The 26,546-nt window shown below is 41.2% G+C and overlaps 2 protein-coding genes across 5 annotated transcripts in view; one reads left to right on the top strand and one right to left on the bottom strand.

The window, feature by feature from the left end:
• Positions 1–1,722: 1,722 nt before the first annotated feature.
• Positions 1,723–14,249, bottom strand: RIOK3 (RIO kinase 3). 4 transcript variants are annotated; one of them, XM_075705212.1, is made up of 13 exons: positions 14,172–14,249; positions 12,282–12,403; positions 11,268–11,413; positions 11,035–11,139; positions 10,372–10,481; positions 9,526–9,669; positions 8,377–8,504; positions 7,049–7,234; positions 6,405–6,564; positions 5,319–5,399; positions 5,141–5,230; positions 4,645–4,752; positions 1,723–3,106 (listed from the first exon to the last, which is right to left on the bottom strand). In XM_075705212.1, the coding sequence occupies exons 1-13, from the start codon at positions 14,232–14,234 to the stop codon at positions 3,005–3,007; spliced, it is 1,545 nt and encodes a 514-aa protein (XP_075561327.1). In that variant the 5' UTR covers positions 14,235–14,249; the 3' UTR covers positions 1,723–3,004. The 4 variants fall into 4 exon arrangements, with proteins under 4 accessions (XP_075561327.1, XP_075561328.1, XP_075561329.1 ...); XM_075705213.1 differs by having other exon boundaries at positions 7,049–7,237; positions 14,172–14,245; XM_075705214.1 differs by having other exon boundaries at positions 7,049–7,237; positions 11,268–11,365; positions 14,172–14,245.
• Positions 14,250–17,790: 3,541 nt separating this feature from the next.
• The window catches only part of SLC35D4 (solute carrier family 35 member D4), a 57,287-nt gene continuing 48,531 nt past the window's right edge, over positions 17,791–26,546 (top strand). The window contains exons 1-3 of the mRNA XM_009493671.2: positions 17,791–17,862; positions 20,208–20,254; positions 22,780–22,857. Of these exons, the coding sequence (XP_009491946.2) occupies positions 17,791–17,862; positions 20,208–20,254; positions 22,780–22,857 (197 nt within the window). The remainder of the gene's footprint in view (positions 17,863–20,207; positions 20,255–22,779; positions 22,858–26,546) is intronic.

Genomic DNA, 26,546 nt, shown 5'->3' with positions numbered 1-26,546 from the left:
AACTAATTGCAAAACCAACAGTATAATTTCGAAATTGTGTGACAACATCATCAATTACATATTTGCTTATTGGTTTAGCAAAGGAAAGAAAGGAAATAAAAAAATAGATGCGGGGGGGCAAAGACTGAGATGACACCAATTTAAAACTTTTCAGATTAGACCAGAGTGGCACAACTTAGTACATGAGAAATAGAAATTTAAGTACCAGATGCTAACACAGTATCATGCAAATAACTGCTTGCTGACTTGTGACCCAGTTAGTCTAACTGCAGCAATTTCACATTAGTCTAGAGAAACTAAAGTCACAACTAGGAATTACAACAAGCTATTTGTTCTGCAGAACCTTCCTTCATCATCAAACAATTCTACGTTAACTAGAGAGGACAAATATTTCTACAGCATTTAAAGTACCTTAAAGTTCATCATTTTTTACAAAATAAAAAGATTCGTTGCAAGATAGCCAAAAATTCAGTTAATCCAAGGTCAAATTGAAGAAATTCTACGGATGTTGAACCTTCTCCTACTTCCCTACAGGACAGCAAGCACTTTCTACAATGGCAATAGGAATATTAAGATAGTAGAAACTAAGGTACGAGGGGGGGAAATCAGCAGACAACTATATAAACACACAACTTTAAACTATTGCGATAGTTTTAGAATTGGCCATTAGAAGAGTCATAATGTGAGAAAAGTTAATTAAGCCAATGGCTTGATTAACAATGAAAAAATCTAGATTTACTTCTAAGATTCTATTTCCTTAATAATAATCCTAGAACCTTTTATTTCAGAGGAGTCCAGGAAAATGCTTCTTTTAGCAACTTTCTCCTTGTTTTCAACTACTTGACAACATACCCAGGCATCTTAAAATCTCAAAGCACATTCCTGAGCCAATTCTACTGCTGGAAGTGAAAGATGTTTAGGCAATATCATTGGGCCCAGTAGCTTTAAATCACAGACTTGAGGACCATTGCTTCAATTATTTGGGTTTGGGTTTTTTTTTTAATCTAAGAAATCAAAAATTGCAGTAACAACTGAGGCTTCAGTCCAAGCACAACAATACAAGCAGGTGCCTCTGATTCTAATGACAGCTGAAAAAACACCTTCTCCTCACTTCCCCTTATTTCTGCTCACTCTCTTCCTCTCACTTGATGAAAACAGCCTGAACCACCAGCATCTGTACTAGACAAGGACATTGCAAGGCATTAGCAAGTGCTTTGAGATATTTTTTCTTCTAAGAAATGTTAGAGTACTGAAACTTGTAATAAGCCTAGAATAGGACTACCCTTTTCTTTTTAAAAGTTTTCTCCTCTGAAGAAGATTTGGTTGTATTTGACAGCAGAAGCTTTCAGTCTTCCTGAAGGAGTTAGGTAACTGTAGCACCTCCCTCTCAGTACCTAGTCTTTTCTTTCCCCAATATCGTTATTTTGGGCAACCGTTTCACTGAGAAATTTAGAATAGACTTAAGTCCCCAAAAGACTAAGTTCCTTTAGTTCAAAAGTAAGGAGTAAATGTCAAATTTAGAAAAGGGAAGAGGATCTAAGTACTGGGATGAAACTGGCAAAAACATCATGGTTGTTTACTGTTTATGTAGTACACTCCAAAATAGTCATTTTTCTATTGTTATAATGAACCAGTGTAGTCCTGCCCTAACACTGCTTTAGTGCAGTGCCGAGGACCAATGAAGGCCTGGACGACGTGAAGAACCACGCAATAATACCACCACAAGATCTTAAGTTTTTACTTTGCCACAAGTTTTCAAACCAAAAACCAATTTTTTAAAAAAAAATCACTTTCACAGCACACTGTGAGAATGTCACATGTAGCAACCCTATATCCTGCTTGATAAAGAGCAGCATCAGAAACAGCAATCAGAATTAAAAAGAAGTTGATCAGAATTTCTTAATTCCAAACCATCCCACTACATCAGTTCATCTTTAGATGTGTTGTTTTGGAGAGAAACATTGCTAGATTTTTAGAACTCGCTGAAATAAAAAGACTGACATTAAGAATAAAAGCATGAGAAAAAGAAAAAATGGAGTATTTTTTTTCACTAGTAAGCAACAAGCTTCATTTAAAAATAATGATGATGAATATTTAGTTTCCGTAGTCTGTGGTTACCTTTGGGGTGTAAGTAAGAATGTTTGATGCTCTACCCAGAATTTCAGTTTAGAGACAGGATTATTATAGAGTTTTGTTTTCTGTTTGGTTTTTTTTTTTCCTGCTTGCACTGAGTTCTTGGATCCACTTGTATATTACAAGTGCAGCTAACTGAACTTACTCTTTGTTATGCAACTTGGATGCAGCCCTTGGGATTTCCTGGCACATCACCAAAGAAGTCCTCTGCTAGTTGGTTTCAAATCTGTTTCTCACATAATACCCAATGGTATTTACAGAGATAGAGACACATTCCATGTACTTCAAATGAAAAGGTCCAGACTTTTGCGAATATAAAGACATTGGTTTGTTAAATTAACATTTTCATACAATTGCAGCACATAGTTTGACTTTTCATTTTGCCCTTGGTGGACAAGGATGAAAGGTTCACTGACATTGTGTCCGTACACAATTTTTAATTAGTTTTTCAAGTAGCAATAGGAAAAAAAGAGGGACTCTCCTAGTGTGCTTTCCCACTAAATACTTTAGATGACCTAGACAATTTTTAATTTTTTTTTTTCCAAAACTAAAACATATAAGCTCTGAATCATGCAAAATACAACCACCTCAGCTACATTAGCCTAACGTAACTGGGCAATTGGTGAAGTTGTCAGACCATCTGAAGAGGTAGTGACAGTCCATTCTCACAGTGCCAGCCTGATGTGTGGGCTAAGTTAAAAAAAAAAAAAAAAACCACTGAGGCATCACCATATGCTCACTGTGTTTTCCATTTTGGTATTCCCAGTCAACCACTCACTCTCGACATTGGTAGTTGACATTTACCACCGCACCAACATAGTTAGAAGCAGTAAATTTGTGTTTCATTTTGTTAGCAGCTATACCCTCAGTGCTATTCATCATATATAGGTGGGTCTCCATCGCTTGAAAACATTGGCAGTTTCTTTCCATGATTCTGCACATGATCTTCATTCATCTTCTCCAAAGCTTCAATCTAGAGAGCCAAAAATAAATTCATGCTGAAATCATAAAGCCACGCCTGTGCCAGAATGTTTCTAAACAATGTTAAACGGTAGCTTTAGATGACTGATCGGGTATATACAATATTGCTATTTCAATGACTCAGTCACATGTATGGAGCAACATACTTTGGAAGTACAGCTTGAAAGATCTGTTCTCAACAAGTCAGTAAAATGAGTAGCACTCCTTTATAGTTTCATGCTATGTAACTGAAATGCAGGAGTTGCAGGGAGGACTGGACGATTCTTAAGACTTCAGCTGTATTCCCCAACGTACAGAAGTGTCCCTTTCTCCAACTCTGAACACCTCTACTATAACTCAGCCAATCCATCAGCACTGGAGAAATTCCAAGTAACACTAAGATTACAAATCCACTGCAGTAATTTTTAACAGTGAAAGTTGAAGACAGTTATACTTAAATGTTTTATGCAATCCAAGTAACATAGTACAGTAGCTTATTTTAATCTTCAGATTGTTGTTTGGATTACTTCCTCTTGTACTCTAGGGGAGATAATTTTAGTTACTAGTGACTAAAGTCAAAGTCTGAAGTTTAAGGATGAGCTGCTCAAATTCACCTCTATGTAAAGAGTAATGTAAGTCTTTCCCATAAAACTTAAGAGCACAAAAGATGACATAAAATAACAACAATAAAAAAAGACCCACCCCACACCCCAATGCTCACAACACAGTCAGTGAGGGAATTGGGTTTTGCTTGATTAACTGGTATGTAAGGATTGTGGAACAGTGACATTATGTTCCCTTTCTCTCTTCCTCACTTTGAGGACCTACTCCAGGAGACAGCTTGTTTCAAGCTCCCACCTACTACATGCTGGATTAGCATAAACCTACACTGTCATTAGGAATCAAGTAGAGTAGAATTGCCATGTTGCTCTTACTTTAATTAGTAAATATGGAACATTTGACAACTTATTTTTATAAATGTCTGATATCAGGATGCACACCTTGAGGAGTTACAGCCAAAATTTGAAAATTAAAAGCCAAAGGTGACCAAAGATTCCTAGTCCATATTTACATTAGCACGATTCTAGGCTTGAAAATTGAAAATGCTAGCCTAAACTTTAAATTCAATTAAGTTAAAATCTAAAACATGAAAAATAAGCAGTAGAACAATTATTATTTTTAAGCCAGCTTTCCTTTCTCTGCACAACCTTTAAGGTGCATAAGGAAAGACAACAAAGCTAGCTTTTAAACTGAAACAGATCACTAAACTTTCCTTAACACTGAAAGAAGCAATTATATGCAACATGAAGCCTTTTATATTTGGGAGCTGGGGGGGTCAGGAAAGGGGGTGGAGAGGTCTGTCAATCTGAGTTTCTGAAAACGTTTGTACTAGGTTGAAATAATCAAGTTTTGAAAAAGAGATACAGAACGATTGCTGAAATTTTCTCGCACACCCACACTAATTGTACAAACTAAACATGGAACGTTAAGGTATTACAATAGCTACTATAGCTAACCAAATTAAAATGTTAGACACAGAGAAAGATATACCTCTGCTTGGAAGTCTACTTCATTGTCAGCTGTAATATTTAAACCTGAGACAGCATTGAAGAGTTCACGCTCATTAAGTGCTTCTGCCACACCTCCTTTCTGGAAGAACTAGTTAATATAAAAAGCACACATTAAACACTTTACTACACAAACCAAAATATTCCTTTTCCTTCGCCAAGTTACAATTACAATATTTAGTCAAAATGACATATTTGCTTTCGTTGACCTACAGGTAAGAACAACTGAAATAAGTTTTAAGTTCCAGTGGTACTGTTTTATTCTTCCACACTTTCTTCCCTTTCGGAGAACACCACCATCAGTATGGACAATATGCAAGAGTAATCCTATATATATATTTTTTTTTTTATATATATATATATGTGGTGGTGATCATTTTTTAGGGAGTTCTATTGGTTGATTTTTAGTTAGCTCTGAATCGATTTTATCTTGGAAAACATTCAGCATAACAGAGGATTGTCAGATGAAGAGGTCCTACCTGTGAAACATTCCTACAGTCTCTGAACAAAAACTCAAGTCCATGAGGATGGGTTGGCTCCACAGACTGACTGACATCAATAAGCCAGACCTGTAGTCACAGAAAGGCAGTAATTCACTTTGTATTGACATTTTACATTAGATGAAACCTTTCCTTCCCACATTAAGAATACACTCACCTTCCCATCATGCCAAAGCATGTTGTATTCACTCAGATCTGCATGGACCAGGTTACAGCCCTTATACAACTGTTGCATCATCTGCAAGGAACAAAATTAATGAATGAATGAAGTGTGCTATACTCCAAAAAAAATATTGTTTGCATGACTATTAACAAAACAAAGCCTTCCCCCAATCATCCACCCAATTTACATCCTTTTTTCCAAGTCTTCATTGAAGTTTTATACAGGGAATCACGTTTTTTGTAAACTGCCAGCAAACTAAGCTTCTATCCCTGAGCTTAGCTTTGGCAAGTCAGAAGAATCAGTCTGGTAAACTCACGTCAGCTCTGCCAACCAGTCCAAGTGCATGAGACAGATAAACATGTTCTCTAAATAGACCTGTCGTTCTCACCCCTATCAGACAGGAAAGAAGTCTCATAGTTTCAGATACTGAATCCTAACTAGTATGCATATTCACTTAAAACATAGCTGTGTTGCTCTACTGGTCTCAAGACTTGAGGCACAGACCATTGATATTATCAAGCTGCTGGGTTGGTCGGTTGGGTTTTTTAATGTCTGTAGGAAGCTAACAGTGCATGGACAGTTAGCAGGTTCATGTTTGAACCAATTACAGCAGATACTAGGAAAGTATCCACCATGCAATATTCTAATTCATTCTCCAATTTCTAGATTTGTTAACAAGGGGGGTGGGGAAGGGGTTAGCCACTGCAGAGTGCTTAAGCATTGTAAATTAAGTATTCAGTAAGCCCAGAAAGACTTCAGAGAACTTTCTAAACCACCTACTGCTTCTATAAAAGGAGGACTACTTGCTCATAATTTCTCTGCTGCTAAACATCTGTTTGTCATCAAGTTCCAGCATGTTTTCTAGTCAGATGAAGGTTCAATTTATTTTTTTTTTTACTGCATAATTTCTTATTTATTCTAAGTAACACTTTAAACAGCAACAAAATAAGCCTTTGGACTCCATATCTTGAAAGTGATGCAAGCATCCTGAAAAGTAAATAAATGCTGATTTGTCCTTTAAGTTATTCCCCTAAAAGAAAACACAACCCAGAATTGGAGAAGAAATCAGCATTGTCTTACATTAAGAATCTGATAGTAGGCTTTTTTCATATCTTCACTACTAAGTGTTACATCCTTTAGTTTAGGAGCTGGGACTTGATCCTGGCCAATGAAAGACATAACCAAGACGTGTTTCTTAAGGATAACCACTTGAGGACAAGGAATTCCTGCATTATGCATTCTGTGGATCAGAAAATAGATACCGATTAAGAAAAACGAAACAAAAACCCTACAGTTCTAGTTCCTGTTTGCTCATTTCCAATCGTAGAGATCTGTGTGTGAGAAACTTGATCCAGATCAAAGTCTTTGAAATAGACCAAATTGAAAACTGAATAAATATATATATCACAGTATTTCACATAGGAAAATTCAGATCTTAAAGTCATAAGTGGGTCTAAAAATGCTCACTGAAAACTAATTACTTTTACAGCTAGAGACTGTTAATTTCATTGGTTTGTAAATTCTGCTGCCAAATCACCAATAATACTGACAATTCATTAAACTGTAAGAAACCAGAGGCTTATTCAATCTGTGCCAGGTTGTATATCATTTAGCCTAAAAATCAAATCTAAAAAACTTCTACCTAGACTTAGTGTAACTTCCTTAAACAGAGAATAGGAAACCAACAGGCATTTGGCAACTACACTTTTTTTATTTTTCTTTACCTTGTTAAGTTATGCATTTCCTTCTCAGCCCACATACGAATAATCTTTCGTGGATTCAGTTTACTGAAGCGGTCTTTAAATCTGTAGTCATCCTTAATGTATTTGTCACGGTTCTTGAATTCATTAAGAGTTGTTTTAAACACTTTGATGGCACATTCTGAAGGTATAACTTTATCTTCAGTTGCACTTCTCGTGGAAAAAGTCAAATATATAACAAAGTTAACTATTCACATCTTTACAAGCAAATGCAAGGGTTTGGGGGCTTATTTTTTTTAAAAAATTGCTGTATCTTGCAATGTTAATATAAGAGAGGAAAAATCTGATTTTCTACCAAATTTGGAAGCCAATTCAAGTTAAGTTTATAAAAGTTCTATGATTAAGCTTATATACGAATGTTTGCGTTTTGGCATTTTGGTTATATGTTGCTTATCAAATAGGTTCCATGTAATTGGGAGACTTGTTAATATTTTACTTAAACATCATAGCTAATAACAGCCCTGTTAACGGATGTACTTGCTTCAAGAAATTGCAAGTGAAAAAAGTCTTGCTTTAGAACAATAATGGTAGTATCACAATGTTTTGTTAAGCACCACAAAAATATCGCCCACTGAATAATACTAAGCAAAAGAACACTCCTGAACATCATTCAAGCAAAGACCAATTTAAAAAAAAAAAAAAAAGCACATCTTTTCTCCCCACTCCCAAGTTACCTCTCTCTTGACACAGATTATCTGCATTTGGGTTTTATTAGTTCTTTCCTACCTCACTTTAAACTAGTGCTGTTTCAATGCATGACAATCACTACCAATGTACTACAGTCCTTCCAGCATAGTAGTCTTTAAAACTGGACTCTTCATGATTTGCAAAGTGAACAACATCCCAAGACTATTCTCAAGGTAACCCAAAAGTAACAAATACTGAACTGCACAGATGGAGCTGATCATACAGCAATCTGTATGGAAAGACAATCTTCAGGTAGCCTAAGACCATCATGACAGCTCTGTAGTCTGGGGCAGGTCAGTGGAAAGAGTTCCTCAAAATATCAAGACTTCTTTTTTTTAAAAGGAGTAAATATTTTTCCACAGAAAGCTATAGTGGATTTGTCCCTGTTCATTAAATGGTCTCCAAGGAGGAAAGGCGAGATTTTTTTACTTTACAGTTGGTACTATTTGGTTTTCAAATTTTATCATTATCTGCACATACATGAATACAACCTTTAAGTCTTAGGAATGAAAAAAGTACAGATTGTTTAAATATTTTTGCAGTTTCTGCTTTTTAAACTACCTCTGGTACTTAAAGCTACTGTCAGTAACAAACAATATACTTACTTTCCTCCATATGCATGAAAAACAACGGATTCTTTTCCTGTGCTGATGCAGCCTGTGATGGTCTCCAGCATCCCAGCATTGACCATCTTGTACAGAAGTAAACGTGTTTTAGGATCCACTGCTTTCTCCTGCAGGCAAGAAATGAATATTCAATTAATGAAAATAATTCTTTTCTTTACAGTGAGTTTAGAGTATTTATATACTGCAAACGTTCAACTAGGTGGAAAGAATAATGTATTAAGAGCATTCTCTCAATTGATAGAGAGGGGGGAAGAAAAAAAAAAAAGAAAAAAAAAGGAAAAGAGAAAACCACCAAACCAAACAAACCGATCAAGCAAAGCCAAACTGCTCCAGCACTGTCATCTGAAGATTTACTACTCTCAGGTACCTTATCAGCTGTGTAGCACATACAGTATTTTAGCAATTCTGCATAAAGTACAGACTGTGACTCAAGAGCACTTTCTGCAGTGTCTTCAAGAAGTGTTTACAAATCATGAATCAAAACATCCCAAATATTATATTCCTTTAATATCAGTAACAATAAAATAAAGCAAAACACCCAAATTTGAAGAAGTCCACAGCAGGCATTACCAGAGGCTCTGCTCTAAACTCGCCCATAAAGCATATCAACTGAAGCCGGGAAACATGAAATTGCTTCTCTACCCTTAATTGGTTTAGTGGTGGACTTGGTAGTGTTAGGTTAATGGTTGGACTGGATGATCTTAAAGGTCTTTTCCACCCTAATCATAGAATCATTTAAGTCAGAGTTTACTTGGTCACCTCATCTTCCTGAAACTTGCTATAAAGACAGACACTCGGAGTCACATGATTCAGCTGCAGAGGATTAGTCCTCTGGATGGTTTCTATAAATAACTTCTAGGCAGTTTATTCATTGTAGCTGATTAAGAGACAAGTTTAGAAGGACAAAGAGAAAAAATGGAAGCTGCTTGCTCTTATTTTGATATGGTTCTCACAGTAACGCAGCTCAAACACAGCTTTTTTCTAGTAGAAGGTGGCTGATACCATCTCCTTCAGCAATGTTAACACATATCGCTTAACTGTTTTACTAGTTTCAAGAAATTACCAAAACAGTGTTCAGCTGTTACACAAGATAAAAAGTATATAGAGAGACGTTTTTAATAAACATACAGCAGTGGAGTGCTCCTTCTTTTCATGGAGCCTTGCACTTCGACGTTCTTCAGAGTACGCATGCTGCTTTAAGGCATTGAAGACTTGATTTGACAGCTTTAAGTCCATCCCGATTCCATCCCCAACTTGGAATTCAGGTGCAAACTACAAGTAGAAATAATAGAAATTTAAGCATTGTTACTAGCAGACACCAAAAGTTGGGGCAAGCAGAAATTTCTCATTCTGATTTGCGAAAACCTAGGGTAGATTAGGACCTATGTGAAACCCACTTTGTGTAATGTTGTCACTATGTTAAAAAACGTATTCCTCTAAACCCAGAACTCAAAGTTCTACCCAAATTGATATGAGATTACCTAACATCCTGTAAAAATAGCACTTGCAGCATTTCCTTATTTGCAGAAGTTGTACCAGTTACATAAAAGAAAACAGAAGGTATATACTATGGAGAAACAGACTGAAAAGCTGTAAGTCAAACAACTGACTGAAAATAAGTTACTTGGCTCATCCGGCAAAATGAATTTAAAAAAAAAAAAAAAAAGTTACACAATAGCTATGCTTTTCAAAAATAGCCTTGATGTTTTATTTGCCTGTGTACCAAACTTGCTGATAGTTTCATTTTGCCAAAACAGTTCTGTGCAAATTCTTGAACCATGGTCATTAGCAAACTATTATTAAACAAAAAACCCACACAACTCAAACTGACAGTTTGAATAACTAACCCAGACACTGCATTGCTTTCATCTGATGGTGGGGTGGGGAGAGGGGTGGAAATCACATGGAGAAGCATTGGTTCTTTGGTTGAATTACAGCATTCCAGTTTTACACACAAAATAAGTTTTCACTTACATTTTCCATGCGTGCAGTGTTCTTTCTTCCACATACCACTTCATCATGTTTAGTAGTAATGTCTTTTCCTTTTCCTACGAAGCCCCTTCTCGGTGTAGTAGTAGGTTTATCTGCCAGCAGCGAGAAAAATAAATCTAACTTTACATCTAAGCAAACATAACTAATGCTCATAAAGGTTCCACAATGCCCACAAAATAACATAGTTTTATTTATTAAACAGAATAAAATACTTCAATTGTATAATTTCAATGCAGTCTTCTCTTATCCTAAACATGACAGCTGCTTTTACTATGTTATGACTGACTTCTCTGTCTTCTCTGGGGTGTCAGACACACTTTTGACGTGTTGAAGACAGGAATATTCAATATCACGTGCAGATGCCCCTAGCCAAATGTAGATGACAGACATGCATATCCCACAATACTTTCCATGTACAACAGTTATTTTACCAGATTCAGTCACTGAAGCCAATACACCGGCAGACAGAAGCCTGAAGTTACCCACCCAACTTCCTGCATAACACCTCCAAATTAGGTGACCTGATTTTACATACAACTGGTATGTTGCCTTCCATTAGGAAAAAAAAGAAAAAAAAAAATTACCTGTGTCATATTCTTAGGTCTATTAACCAAAGAAATCGTATTGTTTAAAACTGCCACATACCTGCTCTATAAGGATCATGACGGGTATCCTGCCAATCAACCTCATCCTCTGAGCTGTCACTGTCATAGGGATGTACCTTCCGATAATTTTCAAAGGATATGGAGACTTGAGAAACAAAACAAATAAGCATGTCCGTGATTACCAGGATTTTGCTACTTCCTCACAGCTCTGTCAACTTAAGCAGAGTGCCAAGAATATCTCCAAAGCAAAAATATTTCTTCTGGTGAGAGTACCTTTGCTATCTCCATTGATCTTCTTCTCTTCACGCCGAAGCTGTGCATCATATTCCCTGTCAAATTCCATCTGCAGCATCTGAGCTAGCATTAGGTCACTAGAAGTGTCAACATTTTCTCCTGTAATAAATGGTCCTTCAGCAACACTATGTAAACGAAAACAGAAACTTAAAAAATTAAACACAGTAATCTAAATAGAAACACCAATTTATACCATTTCATCACTCTCTACAAAAGACTTCATGCAGAGCTGCATAGAAACTAATGGATCTCAACTGTCCACCCCCCACTCCAAGCCAACACTGAATATTAATAGAGCATGACTTCATTTCTCTTTGCCACTGCTTTACAATGCTAATATTACTTAAACTTTTACTTGGTTACTGTTCTGTAAGAAGCGTTAGGCTCTGTTTTTAAGATGCCCTTCATGAAATAGAAAGAAGGCATAGAGATGTATGTGTGTCTATACATACGTATATATTTTTACAAATAAATAAACAAACCTTTTTTAAAAAAAAAAACACCAAACTGTTGCTTTGCTCTGCTTCACAGAAAAGACCACTGGCAAAATTTGCATGAGTTTAGAACTAGTAAGTTCTTGGCCTACGTTTAGAGCTTCCAAGTATTAGGAGGGTACAGGTGGAGGATACTGTCAGGATACACCTGACAGTTCTCAGAATAACATTGTACTTTAACAAGAGTCTCTAAAAGGGAAGAAAAAAACATTTCTGCCAACATTTCTCAAAAAGTAGCTTACAGACTGGCTTAAAGCACCCAAAACAATGCAAAGAAAATATCAAGGAGGAAGGAAGCGGGACAGAGAAGAGAGTCTAAGGAGAAGTTTTAACTGGGGAAGCCATCTTCACTGAAAAAGACCTGAAGAAGCAGCATTAGGAAATAATAGGCAAAGCATTTACTGTATCGCTATGCATTAAGTATATTGTAAGAAAATGCACAAGAGATAGAAGATGGCTTCACAACTAGGGAGATCACTAATCCAGGATTTAAACTTACGCAACCACTTCAGGAAAAGCAGCATTTTCTTCTTCCAGCTGCAGCTCTTTTGCCAGCTGTTCACTCATTACATCAGCAAGGGAACATGATATTGATGTTGGGTTAGGGGCTCCCCACGGACACTGTAAATAAACATTTTATTCCAGTCAGCGAGAAATGCAGCAGCAACACAATAATCAGGCTAATTAACTATCACTAGCTTTAAAATCAGCTCATGTAGTCGTATAAGAGCTTGTCTTCTACAGATACTTAGGGAAGTATGATGAACTAATGCAGAGAAAATACCTCAAGGAGTATTTTCATAAATTCAGTAGGGAGAACTGTGATTGAAAGGATGTTGATGGTCACTTACTAATGGGGGGTGGGGAGAGTCTGTCAGCGTCAGTACCCTCTGAAGACGGGGCAAAGCCTCCCCAGAAAGTTTGCTTACAAGTGTACACACAGTCTATGTAAAACCTCTCTCGGAATAACACAGTATTAATGGCTTATACGCAACTTCCTCCCCCATTCCTAGAGCCCTGAAAGGACAGCCATCACAAACACCCCCTCCAAAACGCAGAAGGGCGCACACACACCTTTGCCTGGGGAGGCGAGGGGGTGGTGGTGGGGGAATGATCATAGAATCATAGAATCATCTAGGTTGGAAAAGACCTTTAAGATCATCCAGTCCAACCATTAACCTACACTACCAAGCCCACTCTAGACTAATCAAGGGTAGACCAGACTAAACCATATCCCAAAGTGCCACATCTACCCGTTTTTTAAACGCCTCCAGGGATGGTGACTCCACCACCTCTCTGGGCAGCCTGTTCCAATGCCTGACCACCCTTTCCGTAAAGAAATTTTTCCTAATTTCCAGTCTAAACCTCCCCTGGCGCAGCTTAAGCCCATTTCCTCTTGTCCTATCGCTAGCTACTTGGGAGAAGAGACCAACACCCACCTCACTACAACCTCCTTTCAGGTAGCTGTAGAGAGCGATAAGGTCTCCCCTCAGCCTCCTCTTCTCCAGGCTAAACAACCCCAGTTCCCTCAGCCGCTCCTCATAAGACTTGTTCTCCAGACCCTTCACCAGCTTCGTTGCCCGCCTCTGAACACGCTCCAGCACCTCAATGTCTTTCTTGTAGTGAGGGGCCCAAAACTGGACACAGTATTCCAGGTGCGGCCTCACCAGCGCCGAGTACAGGGGGACAATCACCTCCCTGCTCCTGCTGGCCACAGCATTCCTGATACAAGCCAGGATGCTGTTGGCCTTCTTGGCCACCTGGGCACACTGCTGGCAAATGATGAACCCAGCCAAGCTGTGACTCGCTGCCTACCGCCTCGATAACCAAACTCACTTGGATCCAATTCCGTGCTCACCGACAGAGCCTGACGAGAAGACACCCGTTTATCAGGGTCTGACAGCAGCCCTCTCCACCAAGAAGACAGCCGCCAGCCGCCGCGCACCGCCCCACGCCCTGCCCAGCGCAGCTCACCACTCGCCCAGGCCGCGCAGCCGAGCGCTCGCTTTGCCCCGTCACCGGGACGCTCCTTTCGTTGACACCGCTTGGCAGCGCCGCCTCGCCGGCCCCAGCCGGCCCGGAGGCAGGCTGGCGGAAGACGGGCAGCCGCGCTCCGCCGCGACCGACACACCCGCCCCGCTGCCGTGAGCGCCGGTCGGCCGGAGCCGGTGGCCGCGCCCGGCACGCCTCTCTCCTCCTCCCCCCGGAGCCAGCCCAGCGGCGGCCGCACCTCTGCGGCCCCGCAGGGCCGAGGTGCCGCGGGCGGGCGGCCGTGGGGCGCCGGGCACAGCCCCGCGGGCCGCCGCCAAGGCCCGGCAGCGCCCAGCCGCTGCCCTGAAGGCCCGCGGGGCCTGCGCCCCCCGCCCCGCCCCGCCCCGCCCGGGCTCACCTTGCTCTGCCAGGCGGGGCCCGGCCCGGCGTCGGGGGCGGCGGCAACTCCTACCGGGTCCATCTCCGCATGCAAGGGCGGGCGGCGGCGGCAGCGACGGGGGCTCTCCTCGGGGCAGCGACGCTCGCACTGCGAAACCTTCCGGGTTCTCCCCCGTTCCCTCTTCGCGTCACCTGCCGTCAGGTTCCTCATTGGCCGGCGGCTCGGGGCCTCACCCGCCTTTCCGGTGATGTCAGCGGGGCGGCCGTGGGGCCGCCGGAGGAGCGCGGAGCCCCTCGGGGCTGCCGGCGAGTGGAGGCGGGGGGAGTTGGTGGCGAGCGGCGGGGTGCGAGGGCGATGGCAGCCGCCCGCGGAGCGGCCCCGGCGCCGGGGAGCCCTGCTGGCCCCAAAACACGGAGGGGGAGGTTAGACCGGTGACGTTCGCTTTTGTCTGAGGGAGTAACCGAGGGAAGGGGGAAGAAGAAAAATCATTTGTTCAAAGCGAACAAATTCATTCCGTCCTGATCCCTTTACTCACCGTAAATACAAAACTAAATACTTCGTATGTGATCTGACACCTGTGACACCTCAGTTTTACATGTAACGTTTATCTGGAAAACAACACTGGGATTAAAATGCCCTGTTTGCAGCACAGGGGCAACTGGATGGTACTTTGCTCCAATGCAGTCGCTGTCTGACGTCTGCTCAAGCAAGGTTCCCAACGGGAAAAAAAAACCTCCTCAGAGCCGGCTCGCCGCCAGCTGTCAGAGGTATCCGCAGACGTACGCTACGGTGCCGTCACGGCCGCTGTCGATAACCAGAAAACCAGGCTGGCAAAGCCGGCTGGCTGCAAGAGCAGGAGGAGCGGTAAGGGGTCGTACAGCCCCTGCGGCGCTCCCCCGGCCTGCTCAGCCAAGCTCCCCAGACATCTAGCAAAGCCCACGCTGCCAGGGCAGGCCCAGCAAAAGCCACTCTCGTTGACAATTAGGCATGCAAGAATCGGCTCCGTCGGCCAAAGTTCATCTGATTTGTCCCTAACAGCCTGCAATGACGTGAGACGTTACAATCTCCCAAGACAGTCTGTTGCAGCGTTCATTACTGCAGAAAGTCCCCCGCTAAAGGGCGGGCGGTTTGGAGGAGGGCAAGGGACCCCGGTCGCAATGCCTGCCCCAGCTACGTGCAGCCTGCAGGCACGGCACAGGCGTGCGCCACGGCGGCATTAGGATGGCTTAGTCTGGTGATGCCGTACCGGTGTGGTTCTCATCCTCTCTGCCCTTAGCCCTGGCGGAAAGAGATTATTTCTTTCCCTTGGCAGCTGCCTTTTGGGGTGTGAAGATTTGCTGCTGTGCCCCCTTCAATCTTCTTTGGCTAAATTTATCAGTTTTATAAATGAGCAGAGTGTCAAAGCGACGTCCTGCTGCCCCAAGAAAATCATTACTCTCGCACAGCTGTACAAGCACTGATTAAGAAAACGGGTTTTGCTAGTTTTTGATTCAAAAAACCATTAACAATGACTTAATATTCCTATGTCTTTTTATTCAGCGTTTAATTTTCAGAAATAAGTCTTCTGTATTAGTCTCTTAAATATTACCTGATGAGGCCTTGATCCCATGACCTCTTATATAAATGGATCAAGTTTTAAACTGAACGGTATTTAGAAGAAATGTTCTGTAAAATGACATGTAAACAAAATCATTTGCCACACATTCACACCTCCTAATAAAAATTTTAACAAATTTTTAACAAATCTAGATAGAGCAGAAACTTCCCTTCATATTGCTCAAAATAATTCCAAAGCTGTATAGCAATTGCTTAATATATAATTCAAGTTAGTCATGATAAACAACATTGGCAGAAATTTCCATCTTCATTCTTAATCCCTCACTATAAGTGGCTTACAAGCATTCAAACCTGCCTCTGCATCTTGCTGTAAGAAGATACATCATCTTTGCCCGAGTCTCCCACTTTCAATAAGAAATACTGGCAGAAACGCAAAGAGAGCTATCACTGTAATATTTTGCATGAAAATGATACTCCATTAAAATAAAAAGTTAAAGTATTCTTATGCTTACATTAGTCTTTGTAGATACCTGTAAACTTTTCTTGTTCTTTTTTAAAGCTTTACAGGCTGAATTTTTGGGACAACGCAAAGTATACCTTTATTTGCAAAACACACATTTGACAGGCTTACATAAACACCTGCTCTGCAAAGTGGAAATGCTGTATCACCTACCCTGCCATCTCTATCACCTCCTTTATGGTGGCACGTCAGTGATCTCTGAAGGCCCAGATGGACCAAACCTTTCAGCACTGGAAATCCAATGTCTGTTTTGGGCCACTTCCTTACAAATCAGACAGGATTGCATCTGATGGACCAAAATGCTTGAATTTGTCTTGGCGGAGTGGAGGCTGTTCAGCTGTTGTGCTCTGTCTGCTGACTTTTGTCTTTTGAGGCTAAACAGAGCAGGTTAGGCACATTTTGTGAGCTGGATTTGGTCTCTGGTCTACCAGTTAGTGCCCCTCTCGCTCCCCAGTTTCGGCCATGCTCAGTCCTCTAAAAAAATAGGGTGTATGTGTACAGAGAGTACCCTGTACTCTGCATTACCTGAGCAAAGTCAAGGTGAGAACTGCAGAGATAGGGCCTTCTGAATACCAGATCTGGGAAGAACGAGGTTTACCTAGGCCATAATAAAAGAACGCCCAGTAATTGTGACTAGGTAGGGCATGTCTTTCACTGCTTTGCTGCCTCCCTGGGATATTTATAGTTTTGTATGTATAGAATCATAGAATAGTTTGGGTTGGAAGGAACCTTTAAAGGTCTAAAAGTCCAACGCCCCTGCCGTGAGCAGGGACAGCTTTAACCAGATCAGGTTGCTCAGAGCCCCAGCCAACCTCACCTTGAATGTTGCCAGGGATGGGACCTCCACCACATCTCTGGGCAACCTGCTCCAGTGCTTCACCACCCTCATTGTAAAAATTTTCTCCCTTGTATCTAGTCTGAATCTACCCTCTTCTAGTTTAAAACCATTACCCCTTGTCCTATTGCTACAGGCCCTACTAAAGAGTTTGTCTCCATCTTTCCTATAGGCCCCCTTCAAGTACTGGAAGGCCGCAATAAGGTCTCCTCACAGCCTTCTCTTCTCCAGGCTGAACAACCCCAACTCTCTCAGCCTGGCCTCATAGGAGAGGTGCTCCAGCCCTCGGATCATTTTGGTGGCCCTCCTCTGGACCCGCTCCGGCAGGTCCGTGTCCTTCTTGTGCTGAGGGCCCCAGAGCTGGACGCAGGGCTCCAGGTGAGGCCTCACCAGAGCAGAGCACAGGGGCAGAATCACCTCCCTCGACCCGCTGGCCACGCTTCTGTGGATGCAGCCCCGGACCGGGTTGGCTTTCTGGGCTGCGAGCACACGTTGCCGGCTGCCGCCCGGCTGCTCCCCCCCCCCCCGCACCCCCGCTCCTTCGCGGCGGGGCTGCGCCGCACCGCACCGCTGCCAGGCGGCAGCGCCGGCCCTTTAAGGAGGCGGTGCCCGGCGGCCGGAGCCCGCTGCCCATTGGCGGGGCCGCGGCGCTACGTGTGCCTGCCATGGCGGCCGGCGGCCGGGCCGGCGCGGCGAGGCGCTGGCGGCGGGGCCGGCGGTGACAGATGTATTTGAAGAGGCCGGCGGGCGGGCTCGCCTTCTGCCTCTTCTACCTGGCCTCCTGCTTCACCAACAAGGTGAGGGCGGGCGCGGAGCCGCCCCAGTCTCGGAGGGGCCGGGTGAGGCGGAGGGAAGGGCGGGGGCGCCGGGAGGTTCATCCGCTGTAGCAGGAGCGGGGGCTGCGCCTGAGGGCGAGGAGAGTGCAGGGACCCAGGAGGAGGAGGAGAAGAAGGAGAAGAAGGAGAAGAAGGAGAAGAAGGAGAAGAAGGAGAAGAAGAAGAAGAAGAAGAAGAAGGAAGAAGAGGGACGGTGCCCTCTGCTTGCCCTGCCCTGCTCGGGGAGAGCCGGCGGCTCAGCCCCTTCCCAGAGGAGGACTACCCCATGAGTGGAAAAAAAAAATAAAATTAAAAAAAACCCCCTGGCATTTCAGCCCCAAACCCACCGCCGCCCATCCCCGGGTGCACTCGTAATCGAGGCGGCGGCTGTCTTCTACCGCTCTCATTTTTCCAAGGTGTGTGGCATCTTTACCTTTCCAGGACACATAACGTTTCAATACTGGCATATTTAGGAGTGTAAAAGGGTGACATCGTATTGTTCAAGTGAATGAAATGTTCGTTATAGAGCCAGAAATTATGCCGCTTTGAAAGCATCAGTGGTGCTAAATGTATTTTGTTACTTGGGCACCTAGCAACCACTGAATGCGCAGCCATTCACCAAACAAGATCTGCTAACCAGAACACCACCACCAAGCACCCAAGGGAAAAAAATCTGAAATATTCAAAGCATTGTAGTAGTGGTGAAAAAAACACTAACTTCCATGGACCCTTTGGCAGTTTAATTAACCTGCAAATTAAGGACATGAAGTCTCTTTTCCACTGTGCAGCTTAATTGCCTGTTGGAATTGCTGAGAGGTCTAAGCAGAAGGAGAAGTAGGCTGAAGATGGCCACACTGTGAATAAAATTGTATAGTTTAGACATAGGTTGAAGTAGTTTGTTCACTCTGGGAGGAGGAGATAGCGTAACTACTCCTTGCTGTCCTATTTATTAGAGAGTGTGTCTGTGTTTCTGGTGCAGATTTCTGAAAGAAAATATGTTTTTGAAGCAACTAGGGTATGGATTTCCAGAGGGAGAGTTAGAGAAAAGCAGCATTTTGGAGGTGAAGATGAAATTTCTTCTCAGCATCAGCCGCTGGTTTCTGTTCAGAAACATTAATAATGGCCAGAGGTAGGCTGAAGTCCACATGTAAAGCAAAGTTCATTGGGAGAGATAATACGCTTTATTTGACAGACTGCTAGGAGCACTGATTAGTTAAACAGAAAGGGGTGAGAAGAGCTGCCAGATTGCACCATGCATTGGAAAAGGTTATAGATTATAGACCTTTCAGTTGTTGCAGGTGGTATGTAAATGGAAATGGGGATACAGACATGTGCAGGTAGGTCATCCTGATTGAAAACCCATGTGGCAGTTCAGACAAGTGTATGTCTAACGTGACCCTTTGTGAATCAACATGCCTTGTCTCTGTATGTTGACGCCAGCTTCTTAGCGACACCCCCCCACACACCTAAAAACTGGACCTTGCAAAGTGCTCAGCGCTGTTTCCTCTCTGTTGAAAGCTTTCAGCTTCTCCTTTTGCCATTGACAACTTCTGCTGGCTCCTGGAAGGAATGGCAGGTACCTTTCCTCTGAGGAAGCTTCAGTCATTCTTCTCCTTTGCAAAAATAGTATTTATATACTTCATTACAAGAATTTGTTAGATCCTGATATACACATTAAAAGGCATATCATTTCTGCCTTATATTTGCATATATACATGCCTAGTGGGACAAGACACTAGCATCCATCCGCGCAGACCCTGGCAAAGCACGCTAAAGCAACAACACAGAGGCTTTGCTTTTTTCCCCCATATATTACATCTCCAAAGGACTTCATGGACTGCTTAATATTTTACACAAAATGGTGTGTGAACAGAATGTTAGGTCTGCAAGATGAATTAATCATCAGGAGAAAATTATGTTAAGCTTATTGGTCTCGATTCTGCTAAAGTTTGCCTCTGTCATATGGTATGATTTTAATTGACAAGTGCTTATGTCTTTTTGTTCTTGTTAATCCTTTTCCCATTCAGTGTGATGCATGGAGTGTGCTCAGAAAGTGAAAGACCAATTCAGAAGGTAGCCTTCCCTCCATCGTTCAGTGTGTCTGCTCTGTACCTCATGTACTTTAGTGTATGCTACCTTCCGCAGTGACTGGGGCAGCATCCAGCAGTTCTGGCATGGGAAGAGAAATTACCGAAAACTTCTTTTTGTCTTTTTATTTTTCTTTATTTTCATAGAAACTTTTTGTGTTTTGTTGCTCTCGTGATTGTTTGTTAATGTTATAAAGCTGTAGATGTTTGATGTCCATTAATTTGGTATTTGTTTTCCAGTATGTCCTGTCTGTCCTGAAATTTACCTACCCTACCCTTTTTCAAGGGTAAGTACCATTTTAAGAATACAGTTGTTTGAAAAATTAGTTTAATCAGTAAATGTCTTGCTGTTCCATGCTGAAAGCTAACTTTAGTACCTCTTGTCATTACTGGCTTTTGCTGTCTAGAGAAAATACTTCATGAAGCCTTGGTAAAGCATTCATTAATGTGTCTTGGTTAATTTTTACACATGATGGTGATGTAATTAAGATATATAGACTCCATCATTTCTCATTTTTCTGAAAATCTTATGCTTCAGCATAGAAAAGTAGCAATTGTAGTACAGCCTGTCTTCTTTGGAAATGGCACTCAGGGATCATGTGCAGTTGTGGTGTATTTTTTCGCTGTGCTAATGAAAACCAACCTTAAACCCATGTTTAGGCATACACAAATACAAATTGCTTATTTTCATGCTTAGTCTTTGTTGTAACTCTGCATCACAAGTCACTATCATGTCTTAATGATTTTAATTAGAAATATAATGTTTTGTCAAATATCCGTATATACCATCAGTGCTGTTAACAGGTTGTGAGACATTTAGTGAAAATCTGGCCTCTTAGAGGCAAGACTTCCCCCATTTGTTCTTTTGAGATAATGGTAAAGTCTGCAGACACTGGATATCTTTAATTCCTTTACTGCTGCTCAGCATGGCTTATATTTTTACCTGAAGTGCAGCCCCAAGACTGCCATCAACTCTAGGAATAATTGCCTTGGGAATCTCCATTTTCTTTGAGTATACTCAGCTCTATTAAATAAGCAACGAATGTTGTCTTCAGTCCTGACAGAAAAGGGTTTTGAGTAATGTATGTAAAATACAAGTGTGGTAAATCAACAGTAAAAAAGCATATTTCAGTGGCAAGCAACTGCCTTATGGTATCTGTCTTACCACAGTTATTTCCTTTTTCTATTATTTGGAAATGCATCTCGGCATCTTAATATTTTTCCATTAGTTCTGGCTTTTAAAGGTGGCTCAGATGCGCTTTCATTTAGAGCTATGACAGGTCAGCAGAGGAGGAAAAGAGTGTTATTCTCAGTTCATGCTGTTATTGTTTGTTGTCATTGGTTTTGTTGCCTATATAATCTAAGACTATATTGCACAGTGCTAAGCATCTGGAACTGTTACTAACTTCAACTTCTGTCCTTAAAACTTGAGACAAAATGAAATTCTTCACAATAAAGTTGATGGCAGTTCATCACTGGCTTGGAATAGAGCCCTGTCAAGCCTGCAGCAAACATCAGGGATACCTGGCTTTTAAGCTCTTATATGCTTCTCATCTGAAAAAGATGAAGTGAGCTGTGATAGTAGTACTGAATATTCATCATACCCATGTGGACAATGAGCTGGCTCTTCTCTGACACTGTCTAACTGTATGTAATACTGCAAGGAGTGATTATTTGTTTATTTGTGTATGTGTGAGAGAGATTTTAAATAATTGCTTAAATGCATTGCAATGAATGGGAATAATAAATAAAACCACTTATATACCTGTTACAGATGTTAATGTGATGTAACACTGTAGTACAGTATCTCTGTCTGAACTATGCTAGATGTTAAAGAATTGTCACCCAAGAAACATGAAACACATCTCTGGAAACCACTAGCTTAAGGAAGAAAGAAGCTAATAACTTATTTTAAAGCTTAAAAAAATTCAGTGTGCATCATTACTAATTTTAAGTTACCTGCAAGCATTTCTAAGGCCTCATATACTATTTCCGTAATAGACTAAGGAACGCCTTTATGGTAGGATAAGTCATTAGATAGATAAGTCAATGCAGAATGCATGTAGTTGTTACATACACCTTTTCAATGAGAAAATTGTAGTATTGTGGTTTATATGCAAGGGTATCTGGCTGTAAGGATGTTTTCTGTAGAGGCTCTGAGTCAGAGGCTCGTGCAGTATAATCATGTAACTGTTGATGATGGTTCACTTGGTGCTTGCTACACAAGATGCAGGGCCGGGGAGGAAAGCAGTGTGAGTTCGAGGGAGTTTGTAATCTAAGCCCAGCATGAATAACCATGGGAGGTCATAGAGCTAATGTTTGAAACTACTAGGACTACACATGTCATCCTTGGGGCTGAAGCAAGTCTTTGAATCCTGAAATCATGTTTATTTGTTCTAACAATAACAGTTTAGGTATGAAAAGATAGTGATCTCTTGTCACAAACCTTGCCTCACTTGCACCTTCAGATCATCATGGCTGTAACATTGCTTTTATTACTGTAAACCCTGTATGGGAAGACATGATAGAATGAGGATTCAGTAACATGATAAAGTAATTGTGGTAGATGGTAATTTACAAAACATTTGAAACAGGAGGTAGAAGAACCAGAGTATTAGAAAATTGGGAGGAAATGAAGGCCCACAAAAATGAAAGATTCAAAGGGGAATAGTGGCATCCCTGGTAACCTGGAGAAATGGTAGATAACTAGAGTCATGGGTATGCTGTGAGAAATTCTGTGGGTTCTAAGGTCATGCTCCACATGGTTAAAAACAACAAATAATTCAGAGGTGCTGTTTTGTTTCTATTTCAGGTGGCAGACATTAGTGGCTGGACTTCTACTTCATGCCTCCTGGAAACTTGGTTGGGTGGAGATAAACTTGTGTTCAAGGTACTGTGGGGTTTTCGGTATCTGCTAAATACTTATTTTCTGTAGCTGGGTTATGACATAGTTAAGTAGGTTGTGGAAGTTACTAACTTGCTAAAATATAAGTCAGGGTGTGTGTGTTTGTACGTGTTCTGCTTCACAGGTGTATGAGAGATCTTGTGTTTTAGTCTAATGAATGTTGAATGACACACACTTCAACTGATTACTAATATAAAGTGGATTCAATTTAACCTTGGTAAAAAAATTAAAAAAGCATGGCCATTAGTGAAAACTATAAGGATAACTTATCCAACCATCTGTCCACATCTCTTCCCTGGATTATTTTATAGTGTTGTCAGAGAAACCTTGGTGATGTTACTTAAGAGCATTGACGCACACTTGCCCAAAACCTCAGTGCAGTGAAGTCCACAAATGTGATCTGTCTTTTTCTCTAAGAAGTGTGTCCCATTAGTGGGAATCGTTCACCCTTGCCTAACTCTAGTATTTATAACCACACAGCAAGAGCATCCATTGCAGCACAGGATTGATATAATAATCAAATTCGAAATTAAAAGGTGCTTGGTAGACAAAGATCATATGCCTGAACTGAGTGTGACAGCAACTCAGAAGACTCATCCAGCATACTGTATTCTGCTCAGGTGGATCCATTCTGCAGTAATGGAATGTGGCGTATCTTTTTATTTTGCAAAATGTTATAATTTGTAAGATGTATGCCCACAGCAATTGTTGAATCTCCATCTCTGGGGATATTCAAAATTTTACTGGACAATGACCTGAGTAATATGACCTGAGTAATGTGACTTGACTCTGAAGCTGGGAGGGGATTGGACTAGATGACTGCCAGAGTTCCCTTCCATTGTAACTTTTTTTCAGCAGTTCTGTATTAGCAAGTGACAACTGATGAATTTTCTGTTTGGGATTCAAACAATTGGCTTGCAAAACTGAATCTCCTCATTTGGAATGAAATTCTGCATGTATGTCAGTAGAACCAGCCTAAGTTCTGTTTTCATGTCCATGCAAGTTACTACATCACCACTGAAACTTCAGTCAAGTTGTAAATGGGAACAGAATTTAACTTTCTATCTTTTATCTGCAGTGTAGATAAAATAAGGATATTGGTGTAAAAGCTGTCAATGATGTTGGTAGAGGCAGGATTAGGGCCCAAACCTTGCTTTAGTGGCAGTTGCTGGTATATATATATTATTATCAAATGTATATTGTTTATGCAGATTTTGTCTTCTCAGAACAGTCTAAAGGATAAAGGAATACAGCCATCAGTAATGTCCTTTTTAGTTCAACTTTTCATCACTAGATGATTACTTTTGCTTTAAACTGTGAAATTACAGAAGTTGAATCTTTTTTCCCAGCTTGGAAAAGATATTTTCATTTTTTGAAAACTTGGAAGGCATTAAAGAAAATAGTGGACAAGAACTGTTTTCTGCTGTTGAAGAGGATGTTTTTGTCTAAGAAAAAGTTTTGGTGAAAAATTAGTTCCTGTTTTGACGATGGAGACTTCAGGCCACTAGATGTCAGCACACAATAGGAAAAGTGATTAAAATACATCTTGAGAAACCTCTTCATTAGTTTAACCAATACAGAATGCGTGCTCTAGAACACACTGACTGAAATGACCAGAATTAATTGACACGTTTTGGCTGTAATTCAGCCAACTACTTAAGCATGAGTTTAAATCTGTCTTTCTTCAGAAGAATTAGGCACATACTTCAATGCTTTGCTGAACTGGACTTGTAGCATATATCTCCTGTATTTAAAAAAACCAAACCAACCTCCCCCCCCCCAAAAAAAACCAACCAAAAAACTCCCCAACAAACAAACATCATGTCGCAAAACTTCTGTCTACCACTTCCTCTCAAGCTCCTTCCCGCTCCAAAGGTGATTTTTCTTAGTACTACCACTGGGATAAGGATGTTTTCTCACCACCACCCTTACAGAGTATTGATCTCTGAATCTATGTGTTTGGTTTTTTTCTTGCGTGTGTGTGTATGTATGTATGTGTATGTGTAGGATACTCAAGAATACCCTATCCAGTCCTCAGTCTTGTCATGCTTCAAATAATAAACTGTGAGCCATTTGTTTGTTTATTTCCACAAAGTCTTAGTATTTCTGTTGTGTGGACTGATCTTACATGTTTTCTGAGCCAGGTCAGGTTGTATCAAAGTGTCTCAGCAGAATTAATTTATTACGTAGAGATCACCACCCTTTGTCTAGAGTCCAGAATACTAGCTTCACAATAAAGACCAAATAAAAACATATTACTTAGAGTAATTTCTGTTAGGTTTTGTGGATATCCTGCTTTTCATCTGCTTTCCGCCAGTACTCGCAGCTGTGAGGGACTCTGTCACCATCATCGTTGCTTCTAAATGGTGACTGGTGACTGTCTGCAAAACTTGTATCCAAAACAAGGGCTCCGTGGAGCACAGAGGACTATGTGTGGCATCTGCATAATGCTTCCAGCGCTGCGATCTGCTGCCTAACTTCTGCCTAACCCTTGTAGGCACATAAGTCCTATGTGTTCTCATTGGCATTTCTTCTAGTGCGGAATTTTCCCCACAGCTAAGCAGCAGCTCAGAGCCTTGCTTAAAACAAAGCTCCTAAGTGTGGTTTAGGGGAAGCTACCCATTGACTTTAGTGGGCTGTGGATCTAGCCCTAAAACCACAAGCTCATCAGTGCTTTTATGTCACTGAGCTTTCCTGTTTTGCATGTACATCACTGTATTGCCAACATAAGAAGCTACTAATTGGTTTACATACAAGACAGATTGTTGGTGCTGACGCATTACATCAGACATCCTTGCATTCTTTTTCAGTCCTGAAATTCCCACTTGGCAGAATAAAATTCTACCCTTACATCATGGAAAAAGCATCTGAAGTCCTTTTCCCTTGCACTTCGCAGTATTACATTGGAGATGAAGATATATTTGGGATTCCTAGAATTTAGTGGTGGGGAACATGAAAGCATGTTATGTTCTGAACGAAAAATCAGTTTTCATGTGTTCCTTTCATCTTCCCAGCCCGCCTTTCCTTTCTTCCCTCCCCCTTTCTTCCATTTGTTGCAGTTCCAATAGGATGGGGGTATTTTTGTTGGTGTCTCATGTGAACTTGCTGGTAATGAGGTATGAGAGTTTTAGATCCTGCTCTTGGTGAAATTCCAGCTGAAGTCAATAACCTTAAAAGGAGCAGTGTTTTTATAAAAAATGATGGCGACTACCCCAAAAAACCAGAGCAAATATTTATGCCAGTGGAAGGACCTAAAGATTACTCTATTTTCATTACCCTGGGTTTTTGATCAAGTATCTTAGAAAATTATGTATAAAAAAAAGAGGAAACATGATGTTTGGGGTTTCTTTCCTTGTCTGTGTTTACAGGACTCTTTGGGCATGTTTTATCTTCATTCAAACTGTTGTGATATCATCATTTAGTGGTCTATTTTTCCTGTGTTCCACTAAGTGTAGTAGTGTAGCGGTACCTATAATTATGTTTTAACTCTTACATGCTAGTTGGAATTGTAATCCAAATTTAGGAACTACAAGTAGTTTGGTTTCATTTTGAGGACCAGCATTATTCACTAGCATTTTCTTGACTTTAGTTCAAAGCTTGGGAAGAGTGAATGGGGGTAGCAGTGTCTTCAGTCCTGGGAAGCCTTTGGATCAGGCCTTTAGACCACTGCTACT

This window comes from Pelecanus crispus, chromosome 2, assembly GCF_030463565.1.
Source record: "Pelecanus crispus isolate bPelCri1 chromosome 2, bPelCri1.pri, whole genome shotgun sequence".
NCBI lineage: Eukaryota > Metazoa > Chordata > Aves > Pelecaniformes > Pelecanidae > Pelecanus > Pelecanus crispus.
Note: the sequence above shows the minus strand (reverse complement) of the source record. Positions and strands in the feature narration are given on the sequence as shown.

Excerpts from the sequence above, each read along its gene's own strand:
- RIOK3 (XM_075705213.1), bottom strand. The coding sequence starts at position 14,234 with ATGGACCCGGTAGGAGTTGCCGCCGCCCCCGACGCCGGGCCGGGCCCC. Across the intron at positions 11,414-12,281 it reads GCTTTTCCTGAAGTGGTTGC|TGTTGCTGAAGGACCATTTA; the intron begins GTAAGTTTAAAT and ends TCGTTTACATAG. Across the intron at positions 4,753-5,140 it reads ACTGTAGGAATGTTTCACAG|TTCTTCCAGAAAGGAGGTGT; the intron begins GTAGGACCTCTT and ends TATATTAACTAG.